The 24,691-nt window shown below is 40.7% G+C and overlaps 1 protein-coding gene across 2 annotated transcripts; it reads left to right on the plus strand.

The window, feature by feature from the left end:
- The first annotated feature begins 322 nt into the window (after positions 1 to 322).
- LOC5513516 (nuclear pore complex protein Nup98-Nup96) lies at positions 323 to 24,377 on the plus strand. 2 transcript variants are annotated; one of them, XM_048733730.1, is made up of 37 exons: positions 323 to 439; positions 659 to 722; positions 1,155 to 1,205; positions 2,178 to 2,510; positions 3,198 to 3,320; positions 3,532 to 3,587; positions 4,498 to 4,605; positions 4,935 to 5,127; positions 5,452 to 5,639; positions 5,901 to 6,041; positions 6,371 to 6,747; positions 7,135 to 7,252; positions 11,306 to 11,383; positions 11,562 to 11,624; positions 11,696 to 11,806; positions 12,249 to 12,589; positions 13,090 to 13,250; positions 13,651 to 13,793; positions 14,918 to 15,031; positions 15,487 to 15,582; positions 16,059 to 16,257; positions 16,613 to 16,924; positions 17,657 to 18,102; positions 18,459 to 18,606; positions 18,940 to 19,145; positions 19,733 to 19,912; positions 20,371 to 20,507; positions 20,795 to 20,858; positions 20,935 to 21,155; positions 21,634 to 21,789; positions 22,016 to 22,145; positions 22,737 to 22,860; positions 22,974 to 23,062; positions 23,419 to 23,469; positions 23,535 to 23,638; positions 23,821 to 23,884; positions 24,083 to 24,377. In XM_048733730.1, exons 2-37 carry the CDS (start codon positions 662 to 664, stop codon positions 24,227 to 24,229), a joined length of 5,634 nt encoding a protein of 1,877 aa, XP_048589687.1. In that variant the 5' UTR covers positions 323 to 439; positions 659 to 661; the 3' UTR covers positions 24,230 to 24,377. The 2 variants fall into 2 exon arrangements, with proteins under 2 accessions (XP_048589687.1, XP_048589688.1); XM_048733731.1 differs by having other exon boundaries at positions 342 to 520; positions 647 to 722.
- The last annotated feature ends 314 nt before the right edge of the window (positions 24,378 to 24,691 follow it).

Below are 24,691 nucleotides of genomic sequence, written 5' to 3' on the forward strand. Positions count from 1 at the left end.
AAATGTGAGTTATTAACAGTTTATTACTCATTAATTAAGAATCTTCATATACTGTACGATTTTTTTTTCCTGTGATACCTATGACACCCCCCCCCCCCCCCCCCCCCCCCGTCAGCCAATCCTGGGTACGCACAGTGGCTACGGGCTACGGAACTGATTATGCTTAATCAAAATAGATTTGTTTAACGTTTGGCAGGGACGCCAAGAAAGATTAAACAAAATAAAACAAAATTTTACTTTATTACACAAATTCACGTATTTGTTTTTTACAATTTTATAATTTTAATAGTCAGCGGGATATCATATTTGCGCATGCTTGAAATTCCCGCTCCCCAGCCATTGCATTCTGGGTCGTTAATGGCGCGCACCGAATTCAAGCAGTTCAAACTTGCTGCTATCGTCGAGGATAATTTCAATGTAATTTTCTAAATATACCTATATCAAAAGTGTTTGACAATTACATAAAAGGGATCTTCCTTGGAGATTGATAAATACCCGGTCTGACGGCGAAGATACCAAGGTCAGTGGTTAAAATTCAAAGTTCGAATCACTTTCACTCTCACGTGGTGGTTAGAAGGAAAGATTTTGGAATTGGTTGGCGTTAAATCCTCGCCATGAACACTTCATGACGATTTTCTTGGTGTAGACTTGACTAGTGATCATGTTTGGGTCTACTTCCAAGACGCCGTTTGGTACGGGATCGACGTTCGGCACCGGAACAAGTAAGAGCGCGCAATAGAATCTAACTGTCAAAATGATGCGAAATTTAAACTTTGTCACCATCAATTCACGAAAATCCTTCGCATTCTATTCGTCTAGATATTTTTTTCCATTTGCTAATTTATGAATAACAAAAGTCAAAACACGAATAAGCCTGGATGGCAACCTATTATTCGCACATGGAAACCAGGATCTCTATCTTGTGATCAGGACGGTATAAACTTTACATTGCTCTTTTGAAGAATGTGTATGAATGTAGTCACTTTTATTCATCGATCTTCTAGAAATTGTAGTAATTTGTCTTCTAGATTGGTTCTTGATTTAGATGGAATAAGGATATTTAACTTACACTAGGTGTTTGTTATTTGTCTTTCTGTCCTGCATCATTTATTTTTTGCTATTTGTAATCAAGTTGTCTATTTTTCGTTTATCAGCTGCATTTGGTGCCCAGAACACCGCCTCCCCATTTGGCCAAACATCAGCTGGTAAGGGTTTCATCTTATAAGTACTTATTTCACCTATTTAAAAATAAGGTTCTCTGCCTTATTTCTGATCATTTCATTGAGTTCAATTAGAATTTTTGCCTGATAACTACAGCTCCTAATTGTTTTGAACTGAAATAAGTTCACTTTCTGGTATAAACTAAAATAAATGGACATGTTATGTTATATTCTTTAAATCTCCTTGGCGATTAAAGCTCAGGAAGTTAATAATAATAATAATAATTAGTTTATTTTTCACTTTCGCAGTCCATGGACTGAATTACAGTGACGGTCAATTACGCATACATATAAATATATAGTTAACATATAATTTACATATGATATATTGATAATTCACTCCAAGCCTGAGGTTGCAAACTTTACGCTAACAAAATTTCCGAACCTGTCGGTTTTGGTTGCTAGAGTGACATGGTCTTTAGGTCTTAAGTTGTAGTGCGAGGACTGGTTAATTATGCGTTTGTGTATTAGGAGATGGAGTGGATTGTCAGGAGTGACCTTACGGATAAACTTACTGCATGCTATTTTCCTGCGCTCCTCAAGGGTGGGAATACCAGCCTTGGCCAGCGCGTCCGCATAGGGGATAAATGGGAATATGATGGCCAAAGCGCGCCTCTGGATCCGCTCCAGATCTTGCGATAAATATTTTGGAAGGTTGGCAAAGACTACGCATGCGTACTCCAGGATAGAGCGCACGAGACAGCAGTAAATGCTAACAAGGTCCCCTTGTGGGACACGACTCTTCTTGAGTTGCCTTATTGCGTAAAGGCGCCTGTTAGCTTTCTTCACTACGTACGGAAAATAGAGGGAAAATAGACATGGGGTGTGCAGAGGGGGAAGGGAAGAATGAAAGAGAACAAGGCAGGCAAGGGTTCAGGTTCTCTGTTTTGTTTGGTTAACAAAGTTTATTAAAGCTAGAGGTTAATTTTTCCACCATACAAAGTTGTTCTTATTTAGCTTCAGGCGGCCTGTTTGGTAACAAGACGCAGACTGGGTTTGGCTCTGGCTTTGGAACCACACAGACCACTGGGACTGGCCTCTTTGGTGCTGCGGGCACCAATACAGCGACTGGACTGTTTGGTGGTGGCACTGTGACTGGCAGTATGTTTGGCCAGCCAGCCTCAGCAGTGTCCACTGGATTTGGCGGGTTTGGCTCAACGGCAGGCACAAACACTGGGGGGCTGTTTGGTAACACTGCAGCATCTGGCACCACCACAGGAACTGGTCTGTTTGGTCAGACGCAGGGAGCGGCTTTTGGTGGTACCTCTACCTCTGGTTTTGGTACTTCAGGTATGAGAGGTCCAAAGTTGTGAATCTAGATAAGAGATCTATTGAAGTCCCCCTGTTGAGATTCTTAACACAGAATGTTCAGAGCACTTTAGAGCCCCATTTCTCAAACTCTGAAGGGAATCTGAAATTTGTCCATGTTATCAGGGTAGAGTAAACCAGATATTAGGGACCTTAATCAAGGACGACAACGACAGCTAGGACAACTCACTCGCTCGTGGCAATCAATTCAAATTTAATTGCAATGGAATAAGCAAAACATTTTAGTCATAGACAAAAGAAAAAAATAAATTAAGGACATTCTTTCTACAGTAGAGAAAGTAATTAGAGGAGTTTGAATTCTGAATCAAATTCCATTGTTTTCTGCTGTCAACATCCACGCTGCCATTGGCATTGCTTAAGGTCCCTATTATAAATTGTCCCCAGTTTGACTTGGCTGTTTTTTTTTATATCCCATTTGTTTTTACCATCCCCTAATACATGTTCAATAGGTATGATAAGAGATAAGTCTTTGAGCTTGACATCCTTATTTCAAAAGACTAGAAATTGATTGTCACCCTTGTAGAGTCTCCCTGCATATGGCATTCTTAAATTGATAATTCCATTGACTGGTACTGTCTATTTCAAAGAGATTGTAATGTAGTTGTGCATGAAGGTCACTTTTTCTTGTATGAATGCCTTGTTTTCCAGGGAGTCTCTTCAGTGCTCCGTCCACAAGCACAACTGGTGGAAGTCTGTTTGGAGGAACTACAGGGGCCACTCAGAGCTCTTTATTTGGGGGTACTGGTACTGGAGCAACCACAGCATTTGGAGGTATGGAGACCATACATTACTTTGTCTTTGCAAAACTAGTAGCATAGGACTCTTGAAGGGGTAAAACAGGAACTAGGATTTGTCTTATTTAGAGTACTTGGGACAGGATTTGTTTTTAGTTAACAAGAACATTGGTGCCGCGGCTGGCAGTGTGTCACTCAGGCACTCTGCACTCCAGCTAAAATTGATTAGTTAACCTTCTGTTTTATAGGTTTTGGTGCAGCATCAACTGCTACAGGACAAGCGGGGACGCCTATTAAATTTTCTGTGAGTTGACTAGTCTATTTCAAATGATGCACGATAGTTGATTTTATACAAAGCTTGACGATCATCCACTCTCACTCACTTTGATGCATGTCTTACAATGAGACAGAAAATGGTTTATGGGGATGTTGATAGTGCTTTGAAATTAGTGTATTATTATAACCAACAAAACATCAATTTATTGCCAAGTCTAAGCATGTTAAAACTCAAAAGTAGTCTACGATAGTTGATGATAGGCTTACAAACGTATGTGATAGCTTCAACTACAATAAACTAAGCGATTAATTTAAAAAGGTCTTGGTTCTTAACCCTTATGTTTGGTTGCCTAAGTTTACTGTTTGTTAGGTGTACTTTTGAAGTCGAAATTGTCCTGCAAAGGTTGCAATGTTTTTGTATTATCCACTGACTGTACATCATATCATCATGTCATTCCCGGCACAGACCAAATGGTCAAGAATGTTTGGTATTATCCACTGACTGTACATCATATCATCATGTCCTTCCGGCACACACCAAATGGTAAAAAATGTTTGGTATTATCCACTGACTGTACATCATATCATCATGTCCTTCCGGCACAGACCAAATGGTAAAAAATGTTTGGTATTATCCACTGACTGTACATCATATCATCATGTCCTTCCGGCACAGACCAAATGGTAAAAAATGTTTGGTATTATCCACCTACTGTAAATGATATTGTCAGGTCATTCTCTAACAGACCAAATGGTCAAGAATGTTTGGTATTATCCACTGACTGTAAATGATATTGTTAGGTCATTCGCTGCACAGACCAAATAGTCAAGAATGTTTGGTATTATCCATTGACTGTACATGATATTGTTATTCAAGGCAGAGACCAAATGGTCAGTTATGTTTAGTATTATCCGCTGACTTTTTATCATATTGTCAGGTCATTCGAGGGACAGACCAAGTGGTCAAGAATGGACTTACAACTAATGTGAACACACAGCATCAGAGCATCACTGTGATGAAGGAATATGAGACCAAAAGCTTTGAGGTGAATTGACGTGGCATAGGTGTGGGGCACTGTGTTTATAGTTATTATGGATGGAAAACAAATTCCAATTTTTAATGGGAGAATTCGGTTGGAGAAGAAATGAAAACAAATATGCTCTTCCTTGTAGTAGCACTCATTTATTAAGAAGTGATGCTATGTTTTATATACCATATGCTAAGATTGGTGATTTTTTTAAAGAAAAGGTGTCATTTTCTGGTGGAAGAGTGGGACTGGTGGTCCTTTGACACATGCCCATAGCTACTCTACAGGCCTGGTAATAGAAATGCTGCGTTGTGAAAAGAGCTGAATGTAGCGTTTCTTATTTTCAGGAATTGCGCTTTGAGGACTATACTCTGGGCCGTAAGAGTGGCGCGACTGGGGCCACCGCATCGACAGGAGGCCTGTTCTCTTCCACTCCAGCGACATCAGCATCTACTGGCGGTTTGTTTGGAACCACTGCCACTAGCACTGGTTTTGGGGGGACTTCAGCGTTTGGACAGAGCAAGACTGGATTTGGAACAGGTTGGTACAATTCAGCTCATACAATTCATTGCACACACTAGAAGATTAGGGGGGGGGGCAATGAATTGACCATCAATTTTCCATCTAGCTCCCACATAATTTGGTGAACACATAATCATAAACTTAAACATAAACTTGCTTTTTATATGCTGCAGAAATATGGAAAATATCTTTCCACAACAACAACTTTCACAACATTCATTGAAAATCCTAAATGATAACCCTTGAGTTAAATTGTTCCTTTCTTACTAACATTTTTTTAAGTATTGAGTGCATGATACACCCATGAACCTTGATAATAACTACATAACCTATTCATTCCAGGAACCACTGCATTTGGTACCGGCACCACTGCTTTCGGCCAGCAGCAAACAGGAGGATTGTTTGGTGCTAGTAAACCTGGTGGTCTGTTTGGTACAAACACTGCAACTACCAGTACGACTGGCTTTGGTGGTTTTGGCACTACACCAGCAAGTGGGGGACTCTTTGGACAGACAGCAACTTCTCAGACAGTGAGTAGAAACCTGTGTTTAGAGGAGAACATATCACCTAGACATCTTTAGAGAATCTTTAATATATAATTATTACACCATTGTATCTTTCTGGTAAATTGTTCTATCTGAATCATTGAACAAATGTATTTCTATTAGATGGCACCTTTTCTTTTTTTCTCTTATTATATGTTCTTGTCATCATCTCCACAAATCTCTTGACGAAACTTATTTTTTTCCTTATTTTGCAAAAATTTTTTGTAACCACTTTGTTGTTTGCAGGGTGGCCTCTTTGGGGGTACTACGACTACTCAGGCGGGCGGGCTGTTTGGTGGTGGTGCAACTGGATTTGGGGCGGCCACAGGCACCACTGGTACTGGACTGTTTGGGCAAAGTACTGGCTTTGGGCAGACCAGCCAACAGGTATGTGGTGTTCATATTGGCCTCAAGGCTTGGGTGGTATGGCAATCAGGGGTGGAGCTGAATCATTCAAATTCTGTATTATTTCATACTGCCAATGATGTTTTGATAACCAGTTCTGCATTGCCTTTATATGGGTGTAGGCATGGGTAAAATGGACCTATTTATTTAGGCTTTTGATTTAATAATTAAAGCAAAGCTGCTTTTCTTTAAGTTTGATGATGTAACATTTTCTGGGACCTTTTCCTGGGTACAGTTTTTCTTGAGCATAACCCAACCAGGACCCTCTCTGGGCATAATAGTTTTCATGTTCCTGGTGATTTTTTTTACAGTCCAGCCTTTTTGGTAACAAGCTTGCAACCTCAACAACTGGCTTTGGGGCGACCAACACTGGCGGTCTGCTGGGGCTGTCAGCACAGAAGCCTGCGACTGGCTTTGGTACAACAGGCCTTGGCACTGGTACATTTGGGGCAGGAACAACTGGCACACAAGGCTTGTTTGGCAACACCGCTACCGCCTTTGGCAAGCCAGCCACTGGTCTCGGCACTACTGGTTTTGGTGGTACTGGTACTGGCTTATTTGGCGGTACTACCGGCCTTGGAACTACAACTACAGGCCTAGGAAGTGGCCTGGGGGGCTCAATGTTTGGTAACACCCTCGGACAACCAGCAACTGGCCTCAACCTTGGTGGGGTTACCAACAATCTGAAGTAAGTTTAGATAATCATTTTATCTTGTATGAGCTGTACCTATATCTTAAAGGGTCACTTTCATGGTTCTAGAGTGATTTTACTATTAATTCTGTAAACTCTAAAATAGTTACAACCATGCAGAATAACCAAACTGGTTTATTATATGACCTTTGATTTTTCAGATAGTTTCAAATAAATATACAATACACATGTTACATTGAAAATGGAAACTACTTGAAAATATTAATTTTAGGTTTCAGAACAGGCTGTAAACCAACTATATCCGCTTACTACTGAGTAGCTAAAAAGCAACGAAAAAGGAAAAGAACAAATAGAAACAAAAGTATTTTTGTGGCCTTGTGTATGTATTTCTGTGACTAGGTTTTTCTTCATTCTATTCCTTAGTATCGCCACAAGTAACCAGGCAAGTTTGTTATTAGCACAGCAGCAGCTCCAGCAGCATATCATGGCCCTCAACAACTCTCCTTTTGGTGACTCTAAGCTTTTCAGGAATTCTTTGACGGTAAGCCCAAGTTCAATCATGTTAGCATGGTGGGATACACTGGATTATTTCTCATTGAGCTTTTGTTTACCTTGTTACTTCTGTTTTCAACTGATGTGGATTAGTAAAAAGTCCACAGGGGACTAAATTAGGCCCCATACTCTTTGTGGTTATGGTTAACGTGCTGGTGAATTCTTGGGGCCCTCGTGTGAAATATGTTGAACACTTTCCCATTTAAAAATGTACTTTCCCATTTAAATGTGTACTTTTGCGAGAGCGTTGTTTTCACGTCCTCAAAACGCGGGTCAACCAATCAGAGACCGTCACTTCAATAGCCTTAATTCAATGCGTCTGGAGAACGCCAGTCAGCCAATGAAATGATCTTGAAATTTGAGCCCTCGTGATTCCGCGTTCTTCGACGCGACTTGACCAATCACACCGAATCATTCTTATCCCGCAAAAAGGTCAATACAAATAGCCTTCTGTTAACAGATGCAGATTGCCGGTGATAACGATAATTAACGCGAACTAGGGGTCAGAAGAGATCAAATGGAGAAGATGACTTTAGAAAATAAAAGGAGTAGCCTTACATCTTCAAAACTACGTATAGTACTCAAACTTTAACAAGTCATTAAACAAGCTATTTCTAAAACCAACACCAAGGACACTCGAATTGGCTTACCCTAGTAATGACCTTTTTCTTCTTTGCACAGCTCTCCCAGAATCTCTTTTCGCTATACCAAATATGTCATGTCTTTCTGTGAACAATTCACCAAGTGGATATTTTTAGTGTTCCCAGGTCGGACTAATCATACTTGATCTCAATGAACCAAAGACTTGTGATGACGCGAAACGAAATTGGCGCCCTTTTAGTCCCGTGGCTTGGCTACAATCCCGGCTGTATCCAGCCCAAATTTGTCTGCATCCAAATCAAATATTGTTCTTTTTGCCGTCGGTTTCATCCAAGAATGACCCATTCGTATTGTTCTCATTATAAAAAGATGCAGGAGAGAAATCTTCTAGCTCACGCTGCAAATGATGCCGTGTAACACGAGATTTCAGGGTATGGATGAATTAATAAACATATTACTGTTTCAACAGATTCGGATTATACAGCAAATCAAAGTGCGTTTTAGAACGCAGAACGTGCAATCTGTAATATAGGTGAACTCGAAAAATACCATCGTGTTTCGAAGCAACCACAACTTGAGTAAATAGCCGTGGGTATAGGTGCTGGGGCTCCGGTGCTGGGCTTCCCACATGCTAACTTTGTTAAGTTGAAAAAATGTAACACCAAGCTGTAATATCCGCCTGTTCCTATGCATGAATCTACGATACTGTAGGATGATAATAGGCTAAATTCTTTTAAACAGATTATCTGTTCAAATCTTTTGATTTTTCTCTAGAATTATATTATGTGCATCGAATTGCGCTCTTTTGCTCGACTGGTGCTTGGAATGCTTGTGTGCCAAGAGCAAAGCTCCCTAGCTCGGGCCTTATCTCCTAGTTTACAAGATAGCAGTTTTTTAATCATATCATATGACCACCAACAGAGAGCTCAACCTTTGGTGCTCCATCTGTCCCGGAGTCGGGTGCTTTCCTAAAGCACATAACTAGACGTAAATCAACTTATAACAGCTTGCTTTTGATGTTTGAATAAGAAAGTTGTATCAACCTCGTCTTCTAACAACCAATTACAAACGCCATAATGTGTTTCTCGTACCAAAAATTAGATTCTTTCACACTATTGACTAGCCTGCGTCTTTAAAACGCACAGTTTCTGGTTTGTTTTCAAAGCCTACTCTTGAGTGTCTATCGAGAAGAAAATATAACGCATGGCTATGTCCAATCTCTGTGAAATGAACAAAACATTTTGCGTGCTTGACTTACAAAGTAAGAAAACGCCGATATATTGTTTAGAGACTAGTCACTTTAGATACATAGTACACTAAAATTTTTACCGGCTTTCCATGCCTATGTATCTTTGTAAATCGATCCTAGACACTCGTTGCGTCTGCAAACGCACTGATTGGGAATGTGATTGCCTTTTATTCGTTCTCCTTGTAATAAATGATGATGTTGTATACTATCTTTCTCTTTCACGTTTCGGTGAGATGTTTCAGTAGTTATAGGTTTGCTTTATTAAAGGGGTTTTCCGTATGTGATTGCTTCGAAACACGATGGTATTTTTCGAGTTCACCTATATTACAGATTGCACGTCCTGCGTTCGAAAACGCACTTTGATTTGCTGTATAATCCGAATCTGTTGAAACAGTAAATTGTTTATCAATTCATTCCATACCCTGAGATCTCGTGTTACACGGCATCATGTGCAGCGTGAGCTAGAAGATTTCTCTCCTGCATCTTTTTATAATGAGAACAATACGAATGGGTCATTCTTGGATGAAACCGACGGCAAAAAGAACAATATTTGATTTGGATGCAGACAAATTTGGGCTGGATACAGCCGGGATTGTAGCCAAGCCACGGGACTAAAAGGGCGCCAATCTCGTTTCGCGCCATCACAAGTCTTTGGTTCATTGAGATCAAGTATGATTAGTCCGACCTGGGAACACTAAAAATATCCACTTGGTGAATTGTTCACAGAAAGACATGACATATTTGGTATAGCAAAAAGAGATTCTGGGAGAGCTGTGCAAAGTAGAAAAAGGTCATTACTAGGGTAAGCCAATTCGAGTGTCCTTGGTGTTGGTTTTAGAAATAGCTTGTTTAATGACTTGTTAAAGTTCGAGTACTATACGTAGTTTTAAAGATGCAAGGCTACTCCTTTTATTTTCTAAAGTCATCTTCTCCATTTGATCTCTTCTGACCCCTAGTTCGCGTTAATTATCGTTATCACCGGCAATCTGCATCTGTTAACAGAAGGCTATTTGTATTGACCTTTTTGCGGGATAAGAATGATTGGTGTGATTGGTCAGGTCGCGTGGAAGAACGCAGAATCACGAAGGCTCAAATTTCAAGATCATTTCATTGGCTGACTGGCGTTTTCCAGACGTGTTGAATTAAGGCTATTGAAGAGACGGTCTCTGATTGGTTGACCCGCGTTTTGAGGACGTGAAAACAAAGCTCTCGCAAAAGTACACATTTAAATGGGAAAGTACATTTTTAAATGGGAAAGTGTTGTTGACGACTTAACGGTCCTTGAGATCGTCCAGAGGAACTCGCCTTCTTTATTGAATCATTTAGTTGACGACATCAGTTTGTTTGCTCACCAGAATAACATGCGCCTCAACACGTGTAAATACAAAACCATAACTGTTGACTTTCTTCACTACAATAGTTGCTTGCCAAGGCCCATTGCTGTCGGAGGATCTCTGATTGAACAAGTAGCCAGTTTTAAGCTACTTGGGGTTCATATTTCAGATGATCTAACATGGGCTGCGCACTGCGAATATGTTGTCAAGAAAGCCAACAGACGATTTCATGCAATTTGCCAACTAAAAAAGTGTGGCGTTCCACCTTCTAAAATCATAAAAGCTTACTGTTCGCTCATAAGATCTTCCACCAAGTATGCATCGGTTGTTTTTGCCGGTCTTCCTAGGTATTTGTGTAACTCATTAGAAAACATCCAAAAGAGAGCCATGGCCATAATTTGGCCTGATGTACCACATCTTGATGCTCTCGTTAGAGCTAACTTAACAACCTTAGAGCAGAGACGGTTAGAGAAATGTGCCAATTTTGTAAAACAAATAAAACCGGACAATCCCATCTTTCCGCTTGTCAATAACAGAGTCGTTCACTCGACTAATAACATGTGTCTGAGGTCTGGAAGAAATTCCCACCCATTTCTTTTTCCAAATGCGCAATTGCCTGTAATTCAGCTGCTAATAACTGCTAGAGGCATTAATAAACAGTATTATTATTATTATTATTATTATTATTATTATTATTATTATTATTATTATTATTATTATTATTATTATTATTATTATATAAAAGTGTCACTTAAGTTATCCTCCAGTTAAATCTTAGATGTATTTTAATCATGTTTGTGGAGTAGCAAATGATTTATTTAAGCCTGATGCCTAAAGGCTATATTTAAATTTCCTTCAGGAAAAGGCAAAGGCTGATAGGGTTGCCAATACAACCACTGTTAACTCCCAAAGATTAGGGTCACCCTCACATTATAAGGTGAGTAAAGTATAGTAGCCTGTGGCGCAGTCGGCAGAGTGTCACTCTGCGGTTCCTGTTCTTCTCATCACTGGTTTCAATTGAGCTAGCTGGTTCTAGCCTTTTGCTGTGAGGGTTTTACCCCAAATTTCCACACTAAAGATTACCTCGCCTCATAGTGGTATGTCTCTAATTTAAGGTTTCTGCAAAACTAACTGCCAAAATAAAGCCACGGCCAATCAGTAACCATTCCATGAATAAGGTCAGTCTCAAAATTGACACTTTTTTAAATAAAATATTGCCATAAATATGAATGTCCAATTATTCTATTAGTCCCAGATGTTTGATGGATTGGAGGAGGAGTCAGGGGTGAGTCCCGACACATTTGTGCCGCGCAAGAGCATCAAGAAGCTTGTCATTAGGAACAGAAACACCCCAGAGCAGGTATGCCTTTAGCTTAACATAACTAACCATGTGGGATGCACGAAAAGACAGTTTTGGTAAATTTCTGGATCCATTTCTTTTCCATTTATTTATTCCCTTATTTAAATCTGTCAACTTCGCTATTTTCATGAATAGTTCAGCTACCTGGCTACGTAGCTTAATTAGACAACTTTTCCTAGTTGCTTAGATTATTGTTGTTGTTGTAATGGCAAAAAGTTTTTTTATTGTACTTTTTCAGCTGTGTTATGCAGTATAGGGCTCAGATCACAAATAGTAGTTCTTAGTTTGAGTCAATTTTCAACTATTTCCATTGTGGACTTACAAGTAAACATGGCTTTTTCTTAATAAAAGTGGACTGGAATAGCCCATTATTTCAGTCAAGTAAAAACTTTTTTACATTCAGAGTATAAGTTTATACAAAGTAAAAAATTTTGTTCTTCAGATGTCTGGCTCAGCTGATAATATCAGGCTTCGTGTTGCCAACGACGATGAGGAAGACCTGGTTGCGCCAGTGTCACCCTACCCTCCATCATCCCACAGCAGCAGAGCAATTCAGACCCCCCCGGGACGCATGACTGACCTGAACGACTCGCGGGGGTCTGAGCACACCACGCCTATCGGTGTCCGATTCTCACGTAATGCTGGCCAGCCTCTGAATGACACCCTAGAGGATCTAAACGCCGGGCGGCGGGACAGGAGGGTGGAGGCTGAGGGTGCTGCTGACGGTGGAGATGAAGCCGATGGTGAACCAGCGCTAGAGCCGTGCGGTATCATCCTCACGAGGTGATGCATTTAGATGACGACCTACTTTTGAGATCTTATCCATTTAGTTAGCAACCAACTGGTGCCTTTTGCATGCTTTTCGTCAAGTAGTTCCAAGGCATACGATTGGAGACCCACATGGATGCAAAATAAGCAATGAAACAAACTACCAAGTCTGGGGTTAAGTGGGTTAAGGAAATGGTGTGTTAGGGTGTACAGTTTGAATTTAAGTTATACAGCAATCATTTTGAAACTGAATGCACACATGCACCTAGAAATAATGGTTGATCTAGGAGAGGTTCTGTGGGTCAATAGAAACATCCCTTTTTAAGCAATATTGAGCTGGTGACTAAATTTACTATTGAGCTCGGTGATAAATTGAACTTCATAAATTGAACTACCCTTTGGAAAATACTTAATCTGCCACTGGATGGAATAGATGATTATCTGAGGCTTCTGTAATTTGTTATTTTGCTCTTCTGGTTGAAATGTTCCTGTAATTAATTTCTCCTTTTCTCCAGGCCTGAGTACTACACAGTTCCATCTATTGAGCAGCTGAATGATATGGTGGATGCCAATGGGGAGGTGTGGGTTGATGATTTTGTCATCGGGAGAGAGGGATATGGCGAAGTGAAGTTCCCCGGAAAAACCAATGTTGCTGATCTCAATCTGGATGAGATTGGTAAGAACCTGTTATAAGATACTCACCTGTTCTCTTTTCTACATACACTAAAACAATGTTAAAGTGGTATGTTTCTTTTCTCTGTGAAAGCAGGGTAGTTTTGCTGACATTTTGAGTGATCATAGTCGCATTGGAACTCGTATTTGTAGTATAGCATGCAAAACAATGAGTAGTGACATGCATATTTCTCTGTTTTGACAGGCATAAAGTATGCCACTTCAACTTTGTGTTAATTTTTCCTAATTCCACTATGCTTAGGCATAGCTAATTTTGTTAACATGTCCCTCAAAGAATAATTAAAAGCACTGCCACTGTGTACATAGATAAAATGCAAATACTAAGCGCAAGACCCTTGGATGCTAGACTTGCTTTTCAAATTTGTATGTCTTTCCCTTCAAAGTTTTCTTCAGGCGGCGTGAGATAGAGGTCTACCCAGATACCTATCCAAACAAGCCCGAAGTTGGAGAAGAGTTGAACAAGAAGGCAGAAATTACGCTGATCAAGGTCTGGCCAAATGACAAGACCACTCACAAACCCATCAAGGTAAGCAAGAATGCTTTTTAGTCATGTATAATCATTGAAGAATGGGGACTTTTAAATAATTGCTCTGCCAGGACTCAAATTTCTCAAATTCTCAAGTTTCTATTATTTTAGTGAACCTTCCAGTCAAGTCTGGTGGTTCTTCTAAACATGCCAGAATACAGGACCCCTCCCCACTGACTAAATGCCAGTCATTTTAGTGAACCTCCCAGTCAGTTGGTTCTGAACACACCTGACTACAGGCCTCCATCCCCCTGACTAAAGGCTATTTGCCCCCCCCCCTGACTAAAGGTCATGTGCCCCCCTCTGACTAAAGGATAGTTGCCCCCCCCCGACTAAAGGTCAAGTGCCCCCTCTGACTAAAGGCTAGTTGCCCCCCCCCCCCTGACAAAAGGTCATGTGCCCCCCTCTGACTAAAGGCTAGTTGCCTCCCCCTGACTAAAGGTCATGTGCCCCGTCTGACTAAAGGCTAGTTGCCCCCCCCTGACTAAAGGTCATGTGTCCCCCCCTGACTAAAGGTCATGTGCCCCCCTCTGACTAAAGGCTAGTTGCCCCCCCCTGACTAAAGGTCATGTGCCCCCCTCTGACTAAAGGCTAGTTGCCCCCCTGACTAAAGGTCATGTGCCCCCCTCTGACTAAAGGCTAGTTGCCCCCCCTGACTAAAGGTCATGTGCCCCCCTCTGACTAAAGGCTAGTTGCCCCCCCCTGACTAAAGGTCATGTGTCCCCCTCTGACTAAAGGCTAGTTGCCCCCCCCTGACTAAAGGTCATGTGCCCCCCTCTGACTAAAGGCTAGTTGCCCCCCCTGACTAAAGGTCATGTGCCCCCCTCTGACTAAAGGCTAGTTTCCCCCCCCCCCCCTGACTAAAGGTCATGTGCCCCCCTCTGACTAAAGGCTAGTTGCCCCCCCTGACTAAATGTCATGTGCCCCCCTCTGACTAAAGGCTAGTTGCCCCCCCTGACTAAAGGTCATGTGCCCCCCTCTGACTAAAGGCTAGTTGCCCCCCCTGACTAAAGGTCATGTGCCCCCCTCTGACTAAAGGCTAGTTGCCTCCCCCCCTGCGTAAGGCATGTTGACCCCCTGACTGCAAGCCTGTTGACTAGTGTTGATTATTTTGTTGCTTGTAGACCCCCGAGAGACTGAAGCAGCAGGGTTGGTTAGAGAGAGTCGAGGCAGCTACAGCTAAACTTGGTGCTACCTTTATAGATTACCAGCCACACACTGGAAGCTGGGTATTCATGGTAAGTTTGTTCCATGTATACCATCTGATTCATAACTATCTAAGCCTGCCATGCCAAAAGGCCCCCAGTGTCTGCCAAATTTCATAGTTCAAAAAGAACCAAGAGAATAGGTATAAATCAAACAAGGCTGAAAAGGTATGTTAAACACCTCTGTGTAACAGAGTAGTTGTGCTGACGTTTTACAGAGGCGTTTAACATACCTTTTTTTTACCTTGTGTCGATTTATGTTTTGATATTATGTCTGCACAACACCTACGCAGACCATCTAATTTTTCTATAGCTTGCTGTAGTCTTTTTACTTATTTTATGACCAAGAGAATAGTTGTGAAAAGAAAAAAGCAGAGCATCTCTCATTTTGCCCTCCAGGTCTTTTTATGTGAAGGCAAATTTCTGTGAACTCCGTCACAAAGTGAGGCTCTTGTTGCTAATCTAATCATCTTCTGATCATTTTTTAGGTGGAACATTTCACACGGTATGGCATCCACGAGTTCCTGGACGATGAGAATATTCAAAAGAGGTTAAAACGTCCACCTGTTGACACAAATCTGAAGGTATGTCAGGGACTTTGTAATGATTTGCTAAAAAAATTGAGATGTTAATGTTGTTTTTTTGTGGTGCTAGTGGAGATGTTAACGTTAATGAAAAAAAATATAGGGATAGCAGAAGGGATAGTTGTGGCGATGATGCAAGTAATAATATCTGAGGGTATGTGAGAGACTTTGTAACCATGTTGGTGATAGTCTAGATGGTAATGGCTTGTGGTGGTGGTAGTGGAGAGTTTGATATTGATGACAGAAATTATAGGGATAGCATAGGTAAAAGTGTGACGATGATACAAGAAATAATATCTGAAGGTATGTGATACACAATTCTGTGATGAGATAAAGATAGATGAGATAGACAGATGTATTAACAAGGTGCTGTAGAAAATACTGTTCACAGGTATTCTTAAAGTGTTTTTCACAACCAAATTCTGCCATCTCGTACCTTATTGATACCCATGATAAATATTGTTACCCTTCCCAAGGACATAGATGCTGACAAAGAAAAGCTTGCTATGCTGGAGAAGCTAAGAGCAGCTCAAGAGAAGCAGGAAGCCTACGAGAGAGAGAAAGCACAAAGAGACGAGATAGCCACAGAGCAAGCCACAGCTTCTGCATCAGAGAACATGCAACAGGACGAAGAGAGTGAAGACATGGAGGACATTGACCAGCAGACTTTTCCTGGTACTAAATCCTCGAGTTTGTGCTTTGAATTCCAATAAATTGTGAGGCAGGATAGTTTTGCCTTTTCTGTTTTTAAAAACATAGCAAATGTCAATGTCATCACCTTTCATATTGGAAATATATCAAATATGAGACTCTGCTAGAGTAGCTTTTTCTTTCTGCAAAATTGATGTGAACATTCCATGAAACGGGCCAAAACTTTCTGTTGTTCATGCACCATCTTACTGCAAAACAGGTGCGAACCTGTTTTTTAGGATTTAGGGATTAACATGCAAGAAAAGGAGGAGAGGGTCAATTTTCTTCATTTGCATTATATTTTCTAGAATAAAACTGTTGATTTTTGTTCTTATATAAGATGAGATTTATGAAGACAAAGAAGAGGGTGGATATGATTCCCCTGCAAGCCATCTTATAGCATCATCCCTTGGCATCAGTGCTCATCGCACCCAGCTCATGAAAGCCTCAATCTTTGGCGAATCTGAGGCTGCTCCACGCTCTCCCAAGCTCAAGGAGCGACCAGTTGACCACTCCTTTGCCATGGATGATGACACCCAAAGGATTGCATTTCCTGGAATATTTAGGCACAGTGCAGCACAGTCGCCTAAGTTTCACAGGATGTTGGATGCACCAGGCAGTGGACCAGCTTTGTTTGGAAGCCCAAGAATAGGTACAATTTAATAATTGTATTTGAAATAACATCTGATATGGAAAAGGTTTACCACTAGAAAATGTCCTATAACTCACTGTATAATCATATTCTTGGGGGCAATGCTTTGTATCTGAATTTTCAGTGCTTCACCAGAAGTCCACTGTTAATATCTGTGTAGCACAACTGATATTCTACTCATATGGGAAGTGAAAAAATTCATGACTTTCTAACATTGGAAATGTCTTTTTTATTGGGCAATATTTTAACCATTTTATAGCCAAATTCGTTGTTGCACGACCTGCCAGAATCCAAGATTCTTTTCTGCATTTGGGAATACCGCATAGTCAATCAAACCAAACAATAAAAAACAGACAAACCCGCCCCTAAAGCTTGTCTGACTACGCGCTATTACCAAACGAGACAAGGATTTTGGATTCGCCGAGGTCGCGCAACAACGAATTTGGCTATTAATAGTTACAGGTATAAAGCAACTGTTTAGTAATCCAACTATTTGTGCTATGGACTTGTCCAAGATCGCTTAAAATCTTTTTACTGTCCCTTACATAAAAGTAAAGGGATCTGTATGTATGAGGGATGTGTATGAATAATTGTATAAGGGATACAATATGAATTGGTATATGTATAAGGTGATGTTTAAGCTTAAACTTGACCTTGTTTCCACTTTAATGTGAATAAATCTAGTTTAATATTTTGATTAACAAGTATACTGTTCTGTTTTAAACCCTTAAGGCACCCTACCTCCCAAGTTCCCCATGGCTCATGACTTCACCAGTGCTGCACCTTCTTCACCAATGATGTGCCCAAATGCAGTAGGAAGTGCCTTTGACATGGGAACCAAGCTTGTTGGAGCCAGAGCCCACCAGAGGGATCTAGTCCCCAAAGATGACTCCATTGTGGACGGCAAGGAGAACCTTATTGCAGACATGGGGCTTGTGATGGGCAGGTCTTTTCGTGTGGGATGGGGGCCAGGGTTCACTCTAGTCCACAGTGGAAGTCCTCTCGGCACACAGACCAAGAAACCAGCATCCATGATGCATTCATCTGTCACCGGAGATGCATTATTTTCGCGATCAAGACTCCTGACAGAGTCCACAGGAGGGCAGTCACCCTTTGGTGTGGTAGTAGAGAGGTTAAATATTGCTCCTGATTTAAAACCAGACTCCCCTAGTATGTTGGTGAGTAGTATTGCTCGGTGCTTTTATTTCTGTTGTTAAATACTGGTGAAAAACATGACAAAACCCACACAAATCCAGTGTTGAGCTTTGCAGACATTCCTGAGAGAATGCAAAAGTGTCAAAGTCTGAATAACCTCGATTTTAAGTTGTGCGAAATCGTGCTTATGCTTATATACATTTTACATTTTGTCATGACAATTCTGTACTTTGCTGATTTTGCTGTATAATAATGCTGTGTGGTAATCATAGTAATAACAAAGAGCTTTAAAGTCACAGCAATACAAGCAAATACAAAAAGCAATCAAAAAGCCACTTTCCAAAAAGCCAGTATTTTTTGTGGTGTTTGAAACCATCAGAAGCAGCACCTGCAAGCATTAGAAGTGGAATTAGAGCACTGCACCTCATCCCAGGCAAGTGATGGTTGCCCATTCTTTGAGCCAACACCTGGTACCAAAGCTCTCCACCGACATGCTGATGTGGCGAAAAAGAACCAAGAAACCCAAGGTTAGTCAAAAAAATTGTTGCACAGAATATCATTTTAAATTTTCACAACTTTAGATCAGCTAATTTAACTTGATACAGGATATGTACTTAACTAAGTAGTACCATTTTAGCTGAACCCAATGTTATAGTTATCAGTAGATATCCTAGTTTACTTTTTTCACTAATGAAGAGGTAGATGCCTCAAAACATCTGGACTACATCTAGACAACATATTTACCTGATACCAGCGCTTTTTAAAATTATCTATGATATTTGTTTCTGAAAATAAATAATGCTTTAGTTCTAAATTAAAAAAAAAAAGATAATAAGATGACCACATGGTTATAACCCTAGGGTCAAGTTCTAGTCGTGATGTGGCATTCCAGCACAGCCTGGTATGGGATCTGGTAGTAGCACTGTGGGGTGACCTAGATGATAAGGATACAGCAAGCCAAGGTACTTATGAGCACCAGGTGGCAAGACGGAATGCACTCTCTCACTGGCTGGCTGAGGCTGCCAAAGATAGAGTAAAAGTAGAAGTCGACAAGGCTAACTTTGAGGTGGGTTTTATTTTAAATTTACTCCTACTTCTTCATTAACTTGTATTACTTTATTTCCAAATAACCCTCCACTGTCAGTACTTACAGATTATATCACTATGCCATCATGAAAAGTGGGTCCAAATGTTGTCATATTTTGTTTACTGGATGATGATTACAGGATGGTGATGATAAGCGTAGGGAGGCTAGGGGTGGATCCAGTTGTTCCAAAAAGAGGAGGCTGAAACAAGGGTTTCAAGAAAGGAGGGGTGGATTCAATTTTTTTTTGTGGATTTCCCTATTAAGCCAAATAGGGAGGGCTGGAGCCAGCTCGGCCCACCCCTAGATCCGCTCCTGGGAGCATATTTAGTTGATCAAGTTCCAGGGAAAGCACTCATATGGGGCAGCGGCTTATCCGCTCTATCCCTAGATAAGAAAAAAATGCTTTTTTTTAAATAAAATCCTCCCAGAACCATGTCAAATCAAACTTTCAATAGTAAACAGTTGTGGAGTATATTACTGTCAGTTTAGTACATTTTGTTGTATCTTGTTCACAGAACGTGAATAACAAATATACTCACCTGTTGTTATATCTTGTTATCTCTTAGGATGGTGACTACCTCAATGCCATCTTTAGCCACCTAACTGGTCAGCAGATCAGTAAGGCATCTCGACTAGCCCAGCGGCATGGTGACTACCGCTTGTCATTGCTCCTCTCACAAGCTACTAGTAGTTCCGCCGTCCGATACCTTCTCCAGAAGCAGCTAAGCGACTGGGAACAGGTCAAGGTGCGAGCAAAACAAGCCACTATATTTAAGCTTTGTGGTGTTTGGTGATGGTATGGTGACAGTATGGTGATGGTGACAGTATGGTGATGGTGACAGTATGGTTTTCACGGCAAGGTTTTGTCAGTGGAACTATTTCATTATCTTTTTTGTAAGCCACAGTCGCTAGTGTATTCCACAGTGTATTCCATTAGAGGAGAAACAGAAACTTGCCCTTTATGGCTTTGCTTTTTTTTTTTTTGTTTTGTTTTATAATATAAAAAAAAATTCAAAAAAGTGTTATCTTAGTCAATATGAAAGTTATGCTACTGTACATGTGACTGTGTCCTAACACCTCACACCTTTATTCCATCACCTTAATTCATTCGTTCGTTCATTCATTCATGCATTCATTCAATCATTTAGTCATTCATTCATTCATTCATTCATTCATTCATTCATTTATTCATTTATTTTTCTAGGCTGATAGCTACATGACAGAGCTGCGCATCAAGGTCTATGCCCTGCTGGCAGGCTGCATGGTGTGGCGCACTTCTGATGATTTCCTCAACACATGCGAAGATCTGGACTGGAAAAGAGTCCTCGCAGTGCACATGTGGTATGAAGTACAGCCAAGTCATAAAAAGAGTTCTTATGATCTTATTACACAGCTGCTTTTAGATCTTTAGGGGTTAAGCTTAAGGTTTGAGAACACTATGTCACCAATTATTTTGTTTTGGGGTATTTTATTTTCCTTGCACAATCTTGATATTTGTTTCTTGTTTATATAAAAAGTTGAAATATTTCTTGCTGAGAATGAAGAAATCACTTCTCAATATGCTTTTCAGAAACCCCTTGAGACACATTGTTAATAGAAATTATAATGTTTGATTGTTATGCTACTAGGTATCACAACTCTCAGACGTCATCTATAAGTGAAATACTCTCTGGGTACGAGGATGCATTTAAGGTGGGTGTGATAGTCTGAAATAGGAATTAATACTGCAGCCTTATAAAAAAGGTAACAAACTTTTACTTGATTCCAGGGCAGGACGAGCTACGGCAAGTATGGAAAGCCACCACACCCTCCGTACAGGGAAATAGATGAGGACTCAGAATCTGAGGAGGAAGAGGAGAGTGGTGGTGGTGTCTCTATCCGCGACACATGCTATCATCTGCTCAAGCTGTTCTGTAAACGATCACATCGCCTGGAGAGGACCCTGGCGCCTGCCACCTACACCCCACACCAGTTAGACTACAGGTTAAGGTAGAGAGCCCAGACAACGAACCCTCCACCACACCACTTACATGACCTTACATCACCTCTCCAAACTACATCTGATAGCATGTGTAACCAACAGTGTGTTTAGCAGCCCCAGTTAAACTACAGGTCCAGGAATTGACACCCTTCTTTCCTTATCTTTGATCACCCTTTCAACCTTACCCTATAGTGTGCTTCAACTTTGGACACCACTCTTTCTTCTCTCGCCTCATCAACTCATCTCCTATCACACCACACCTTAATTTTTCGGTCATTGCATTGGTACCTTGTGGCTGGTCACATACCTGTCCACACACTTTAAAATAATCTCACAACACATCTCCTCAGAACAATATTTGCACAAAAATACACTATCGTAAATATCAAAACACTATCATGTTTTGCACTATCCATATATGCTAAGTTCTTTATTATGTTTTATTGTCATATGTTTTATGTCATGCTAATTAAAATATTTTTCCAGCTGGCACTTGTACCAAGCGCTCCAGTCTCTGGGATACTCTCATCTTTCACAGTACCATGCCGGCATGTTACACAGTGGTTTCGCATCTCAACTTGAACAACTAGGGATGTGGGAATGGGCAGCATTTGTTTTACTTCACATCACTGATAAAGAGAGGTACACGTTTACGACTGGCTTACGTGGCTCTGCTCCCCCCCCCCAATTTGATGGTTGCGTTTCTGTACTGTGCCCCGGCCCCCCAATCTTATGTGGCCTGCTACGGCTCTGTAGTCTATGTGACAGTTGGTCAGAAAGTGGAAAAACATTGTCATATGTCCATATTGTTATATGTCTAGTTGGCAAAATAGCGGCACAATTCTCAAAGTTTGTGTTCTCCTCGTAGGCGTGAGCATTCTGTGCGTAGGTTGCTGTTCCGTCACTGTCAGCTCTCCCCGCCTGATGAGCACCAGAGAAAGGAGCAGTTCCTAAGGGAGAAGCTTCTTATCCCACCAGAGTGGATTCATGAGGCGAAGGTATGTGGAACAGGTGATATCACCTAGTATCACACTCTGGTTCTGTATGACCATCTGTGTGCCACAAATCAAGCATATGATTACGACCCGTGTTTATTTAGTCAAGATCTGGGCTCTCTTCATGGTCACTCACATTTCTATCTCATTGTTATAGAGAGCGCACTCAAACTCGACTCACCTTAGGCATGGCCATTATTGTGCACGCTCGTAGTTTAATCTTTGCCATGAAGCTAGCTGATTATAACTGTATGCACATGCAATAAAGACTGGACTTTCTTTCCTGTTAGCCAGAATGCAGTGGTTTATTGTGCCACAATAGGTAATACCTAATATGATTGATTCTGTATGGTCCATGTTTATTGTGCCACAATAGGTAATACCTAATATGGTTGATTCTGTATGGTCCGTGTTTATTGTGCCACAATAGGTAATACCTAATATGGTTGATTCTGTATGGTCCGTGTTTATTGTGCCACAATAGGTAATACCTAATATGATTGATTCTGTATGGTCCATGTTTATTGTGCCACAATAGGTAATACCTAATATGATTGATTCTGTATGGTCCGTGTTTATTGTGCCACTATTCAGGCAATACGTGCTCAGCATGACTCTATGCCAAGCGAGGAAGCCCTGCATCTGCTCAAATCTAGCCACTGGAACAGGAGTCACAATGTTTTAATCTCAAGTCTTGCTAGTGATGCCATTATTAATGGTAAGCATTTTGTCTACTTTAACAATAAGTGTCTCCAACAAGACCTTCCAATTTCATCCATGTAATTATGTGCACTGGTCACACTTATTAGCGGTTGCTCATTTTTCTTTTAGACGATTACGACACTCTAAAGGCATTATTAGCGGAAATGGCTCCAAGGGAGAGATCTTCCAACATTATGGGCTGGGAGACTGGAGGACAGGTACACTACAATCTAAACCAGTAAACCCTCAAGGGGACATAATGTAGTTCAAGTTTGTTGGGAGTTAACAAAGCATTGTATTATGATTTACAATCCTGCATTCATTCAGTTGTTGCACCCATGATTTGCTGTGATACACGCCAGAGTAGTAACAAGGTATGGGATCAAAGGTCAGGGTGCCGGGGGGCTGTCTGGGATCAAACTTGTGTTGGTGGGGTCGGGATCATTATCAAAATATTGGTATCACAACAATTTTTTCTTTACCAGGTATGATTTGTCTTAGATTAGGGATCTTAATCCCAGTCAATATTTGGATCAGTGCAAAAATTTACTAATTCCTCTCGTTATACTTTCAGGTGTTACTTGACTTTCTGAATATCACTGAAAAGTTCCAAGATCTTTCCAAAGTGAGCACACTTATGTTTACCTGCAACTAAATATGACAACATACTAAACTACTGCCTGCTTGTAGGGATCATGTGAACCGTCCAAAAGAGAATTTGAAGAGATTCATTCACAGGTTGCATCACTCTGTAACCGCATTAACAACCTTCCATGTGCAACAGCAAAAGACAGGTATGCGCAATGCCCTTTAGGGACAGCCTCTCAACCATTCATCAGGGTTGCTTGGATTGCTTGTGTGTAATAGTCTTACTTGGCAACAACTTTCATGCTTGATCATCATCTTGGGTTGATTTTAAATCAGAGTACAAGTTCATAATTGGTGTGTCTGAAACTTGTCCATGTTTTGTCCCCAGACTTTGCCAATATGAGCTGGCCAAACAGTGTGCAAGTTATCTCAAATTGACAACAAGTGAATTGGTGAGTACAGAAAATCAAAAGAAAAAAAAAAACTCAAACCTGGTTAAACAAGAGAATGGACCCAAACAGTGTTATTACAGTCAACTTTTGCCTTACGGACACCCATGTTGGAAACCTGATTGAAAAAATCCTTGCATTCCTTCTCCTTCCCTCCTTCACTTATTGTCTGATGTCGTATTTGATGTCGTATGTTTTCAGAGTGACCATTGCCAAGATGAAGATGCTCCCCTCCCCACCCAAATGATAGTACCGCACATCAATAAACTGCCACTGCCTGAAGACTGTGCACTTGCAGAGTTAGCAGAGCTTACAGAAAATTATGTTAGAGAAACAACAAGAGTATGATGCCAAGCTATGTGTAGATAGGAGTAAAGTAATTAAGTTCTGCCACAAGACAGCAGGTCAAAAAAGGCAGGCAAATAACTTCAGTGTTAATGATGGGGTCTCGCAAATGTCCACTCATTGTTTTTTGAATAAAGAGCATTACATTTGACGTAGCTGTTGTAAGTAATACTTACACACAAAATAAGTTATTTTCATACACAAACTGACAGACAGGATAGATTATACAGTACATGAAATATTAATAAATTTGAAGGGAGGCTCTATGTAATAATTCCACTGGTCTTGTGGCTAAATTCCATCTTTTAATTCATTTTCACATTTTCCTGTAAAAACTGTCCATTATTAGGAATTGGAACTCCTTGGTTGCATATACCTTTTTAAGATCCAAAAATATATCATCTGCATTGAAATGTTGGCTACAAACAAGGTCTTTTAAAGTTACTTGCCTTTTTTAGTATGTTT

This window comes from Nematostella vectensis, chromosome 10 (genome assembly GCF_932526225.1).
Source record: "Nematostella vectensis chromosome 10, jaNemVect1.1, whole genome shotgun sequence".
Classification (NCBI taxonomy): domain Eukaryota; kingdom Metazoa; phylum Cnidaria; class Anthozoa; order Actiniaria; family Edwardsiidae; genus Nematostella; species Nematostella vectensis.

Excerpts from the sequence above, each read along its gene's own strand:
- LOC5513516 (XM_048733730.1), top strand. The coding sequence starts at position 662 with ATGTTTGGGTCTACTTCCAAGACGCCGTTTGGTACGGGATCGACGTTC. Across the intron at positions 20,508-20,794 it reads GTCCTCGCAGTGCACATGTG|GTATCACAACTCTCAGACGT; the intron begins GTATGAAGTACA and ends TTATGCTACTAG. Across the intron at positions 23,063-23,418 it reads GCTGGGAGACTGGAGGACAG|GTGTTACTTGACTTTCTGAA; the intron begins GTACACTACAAT and ends TTATACTTTCAG.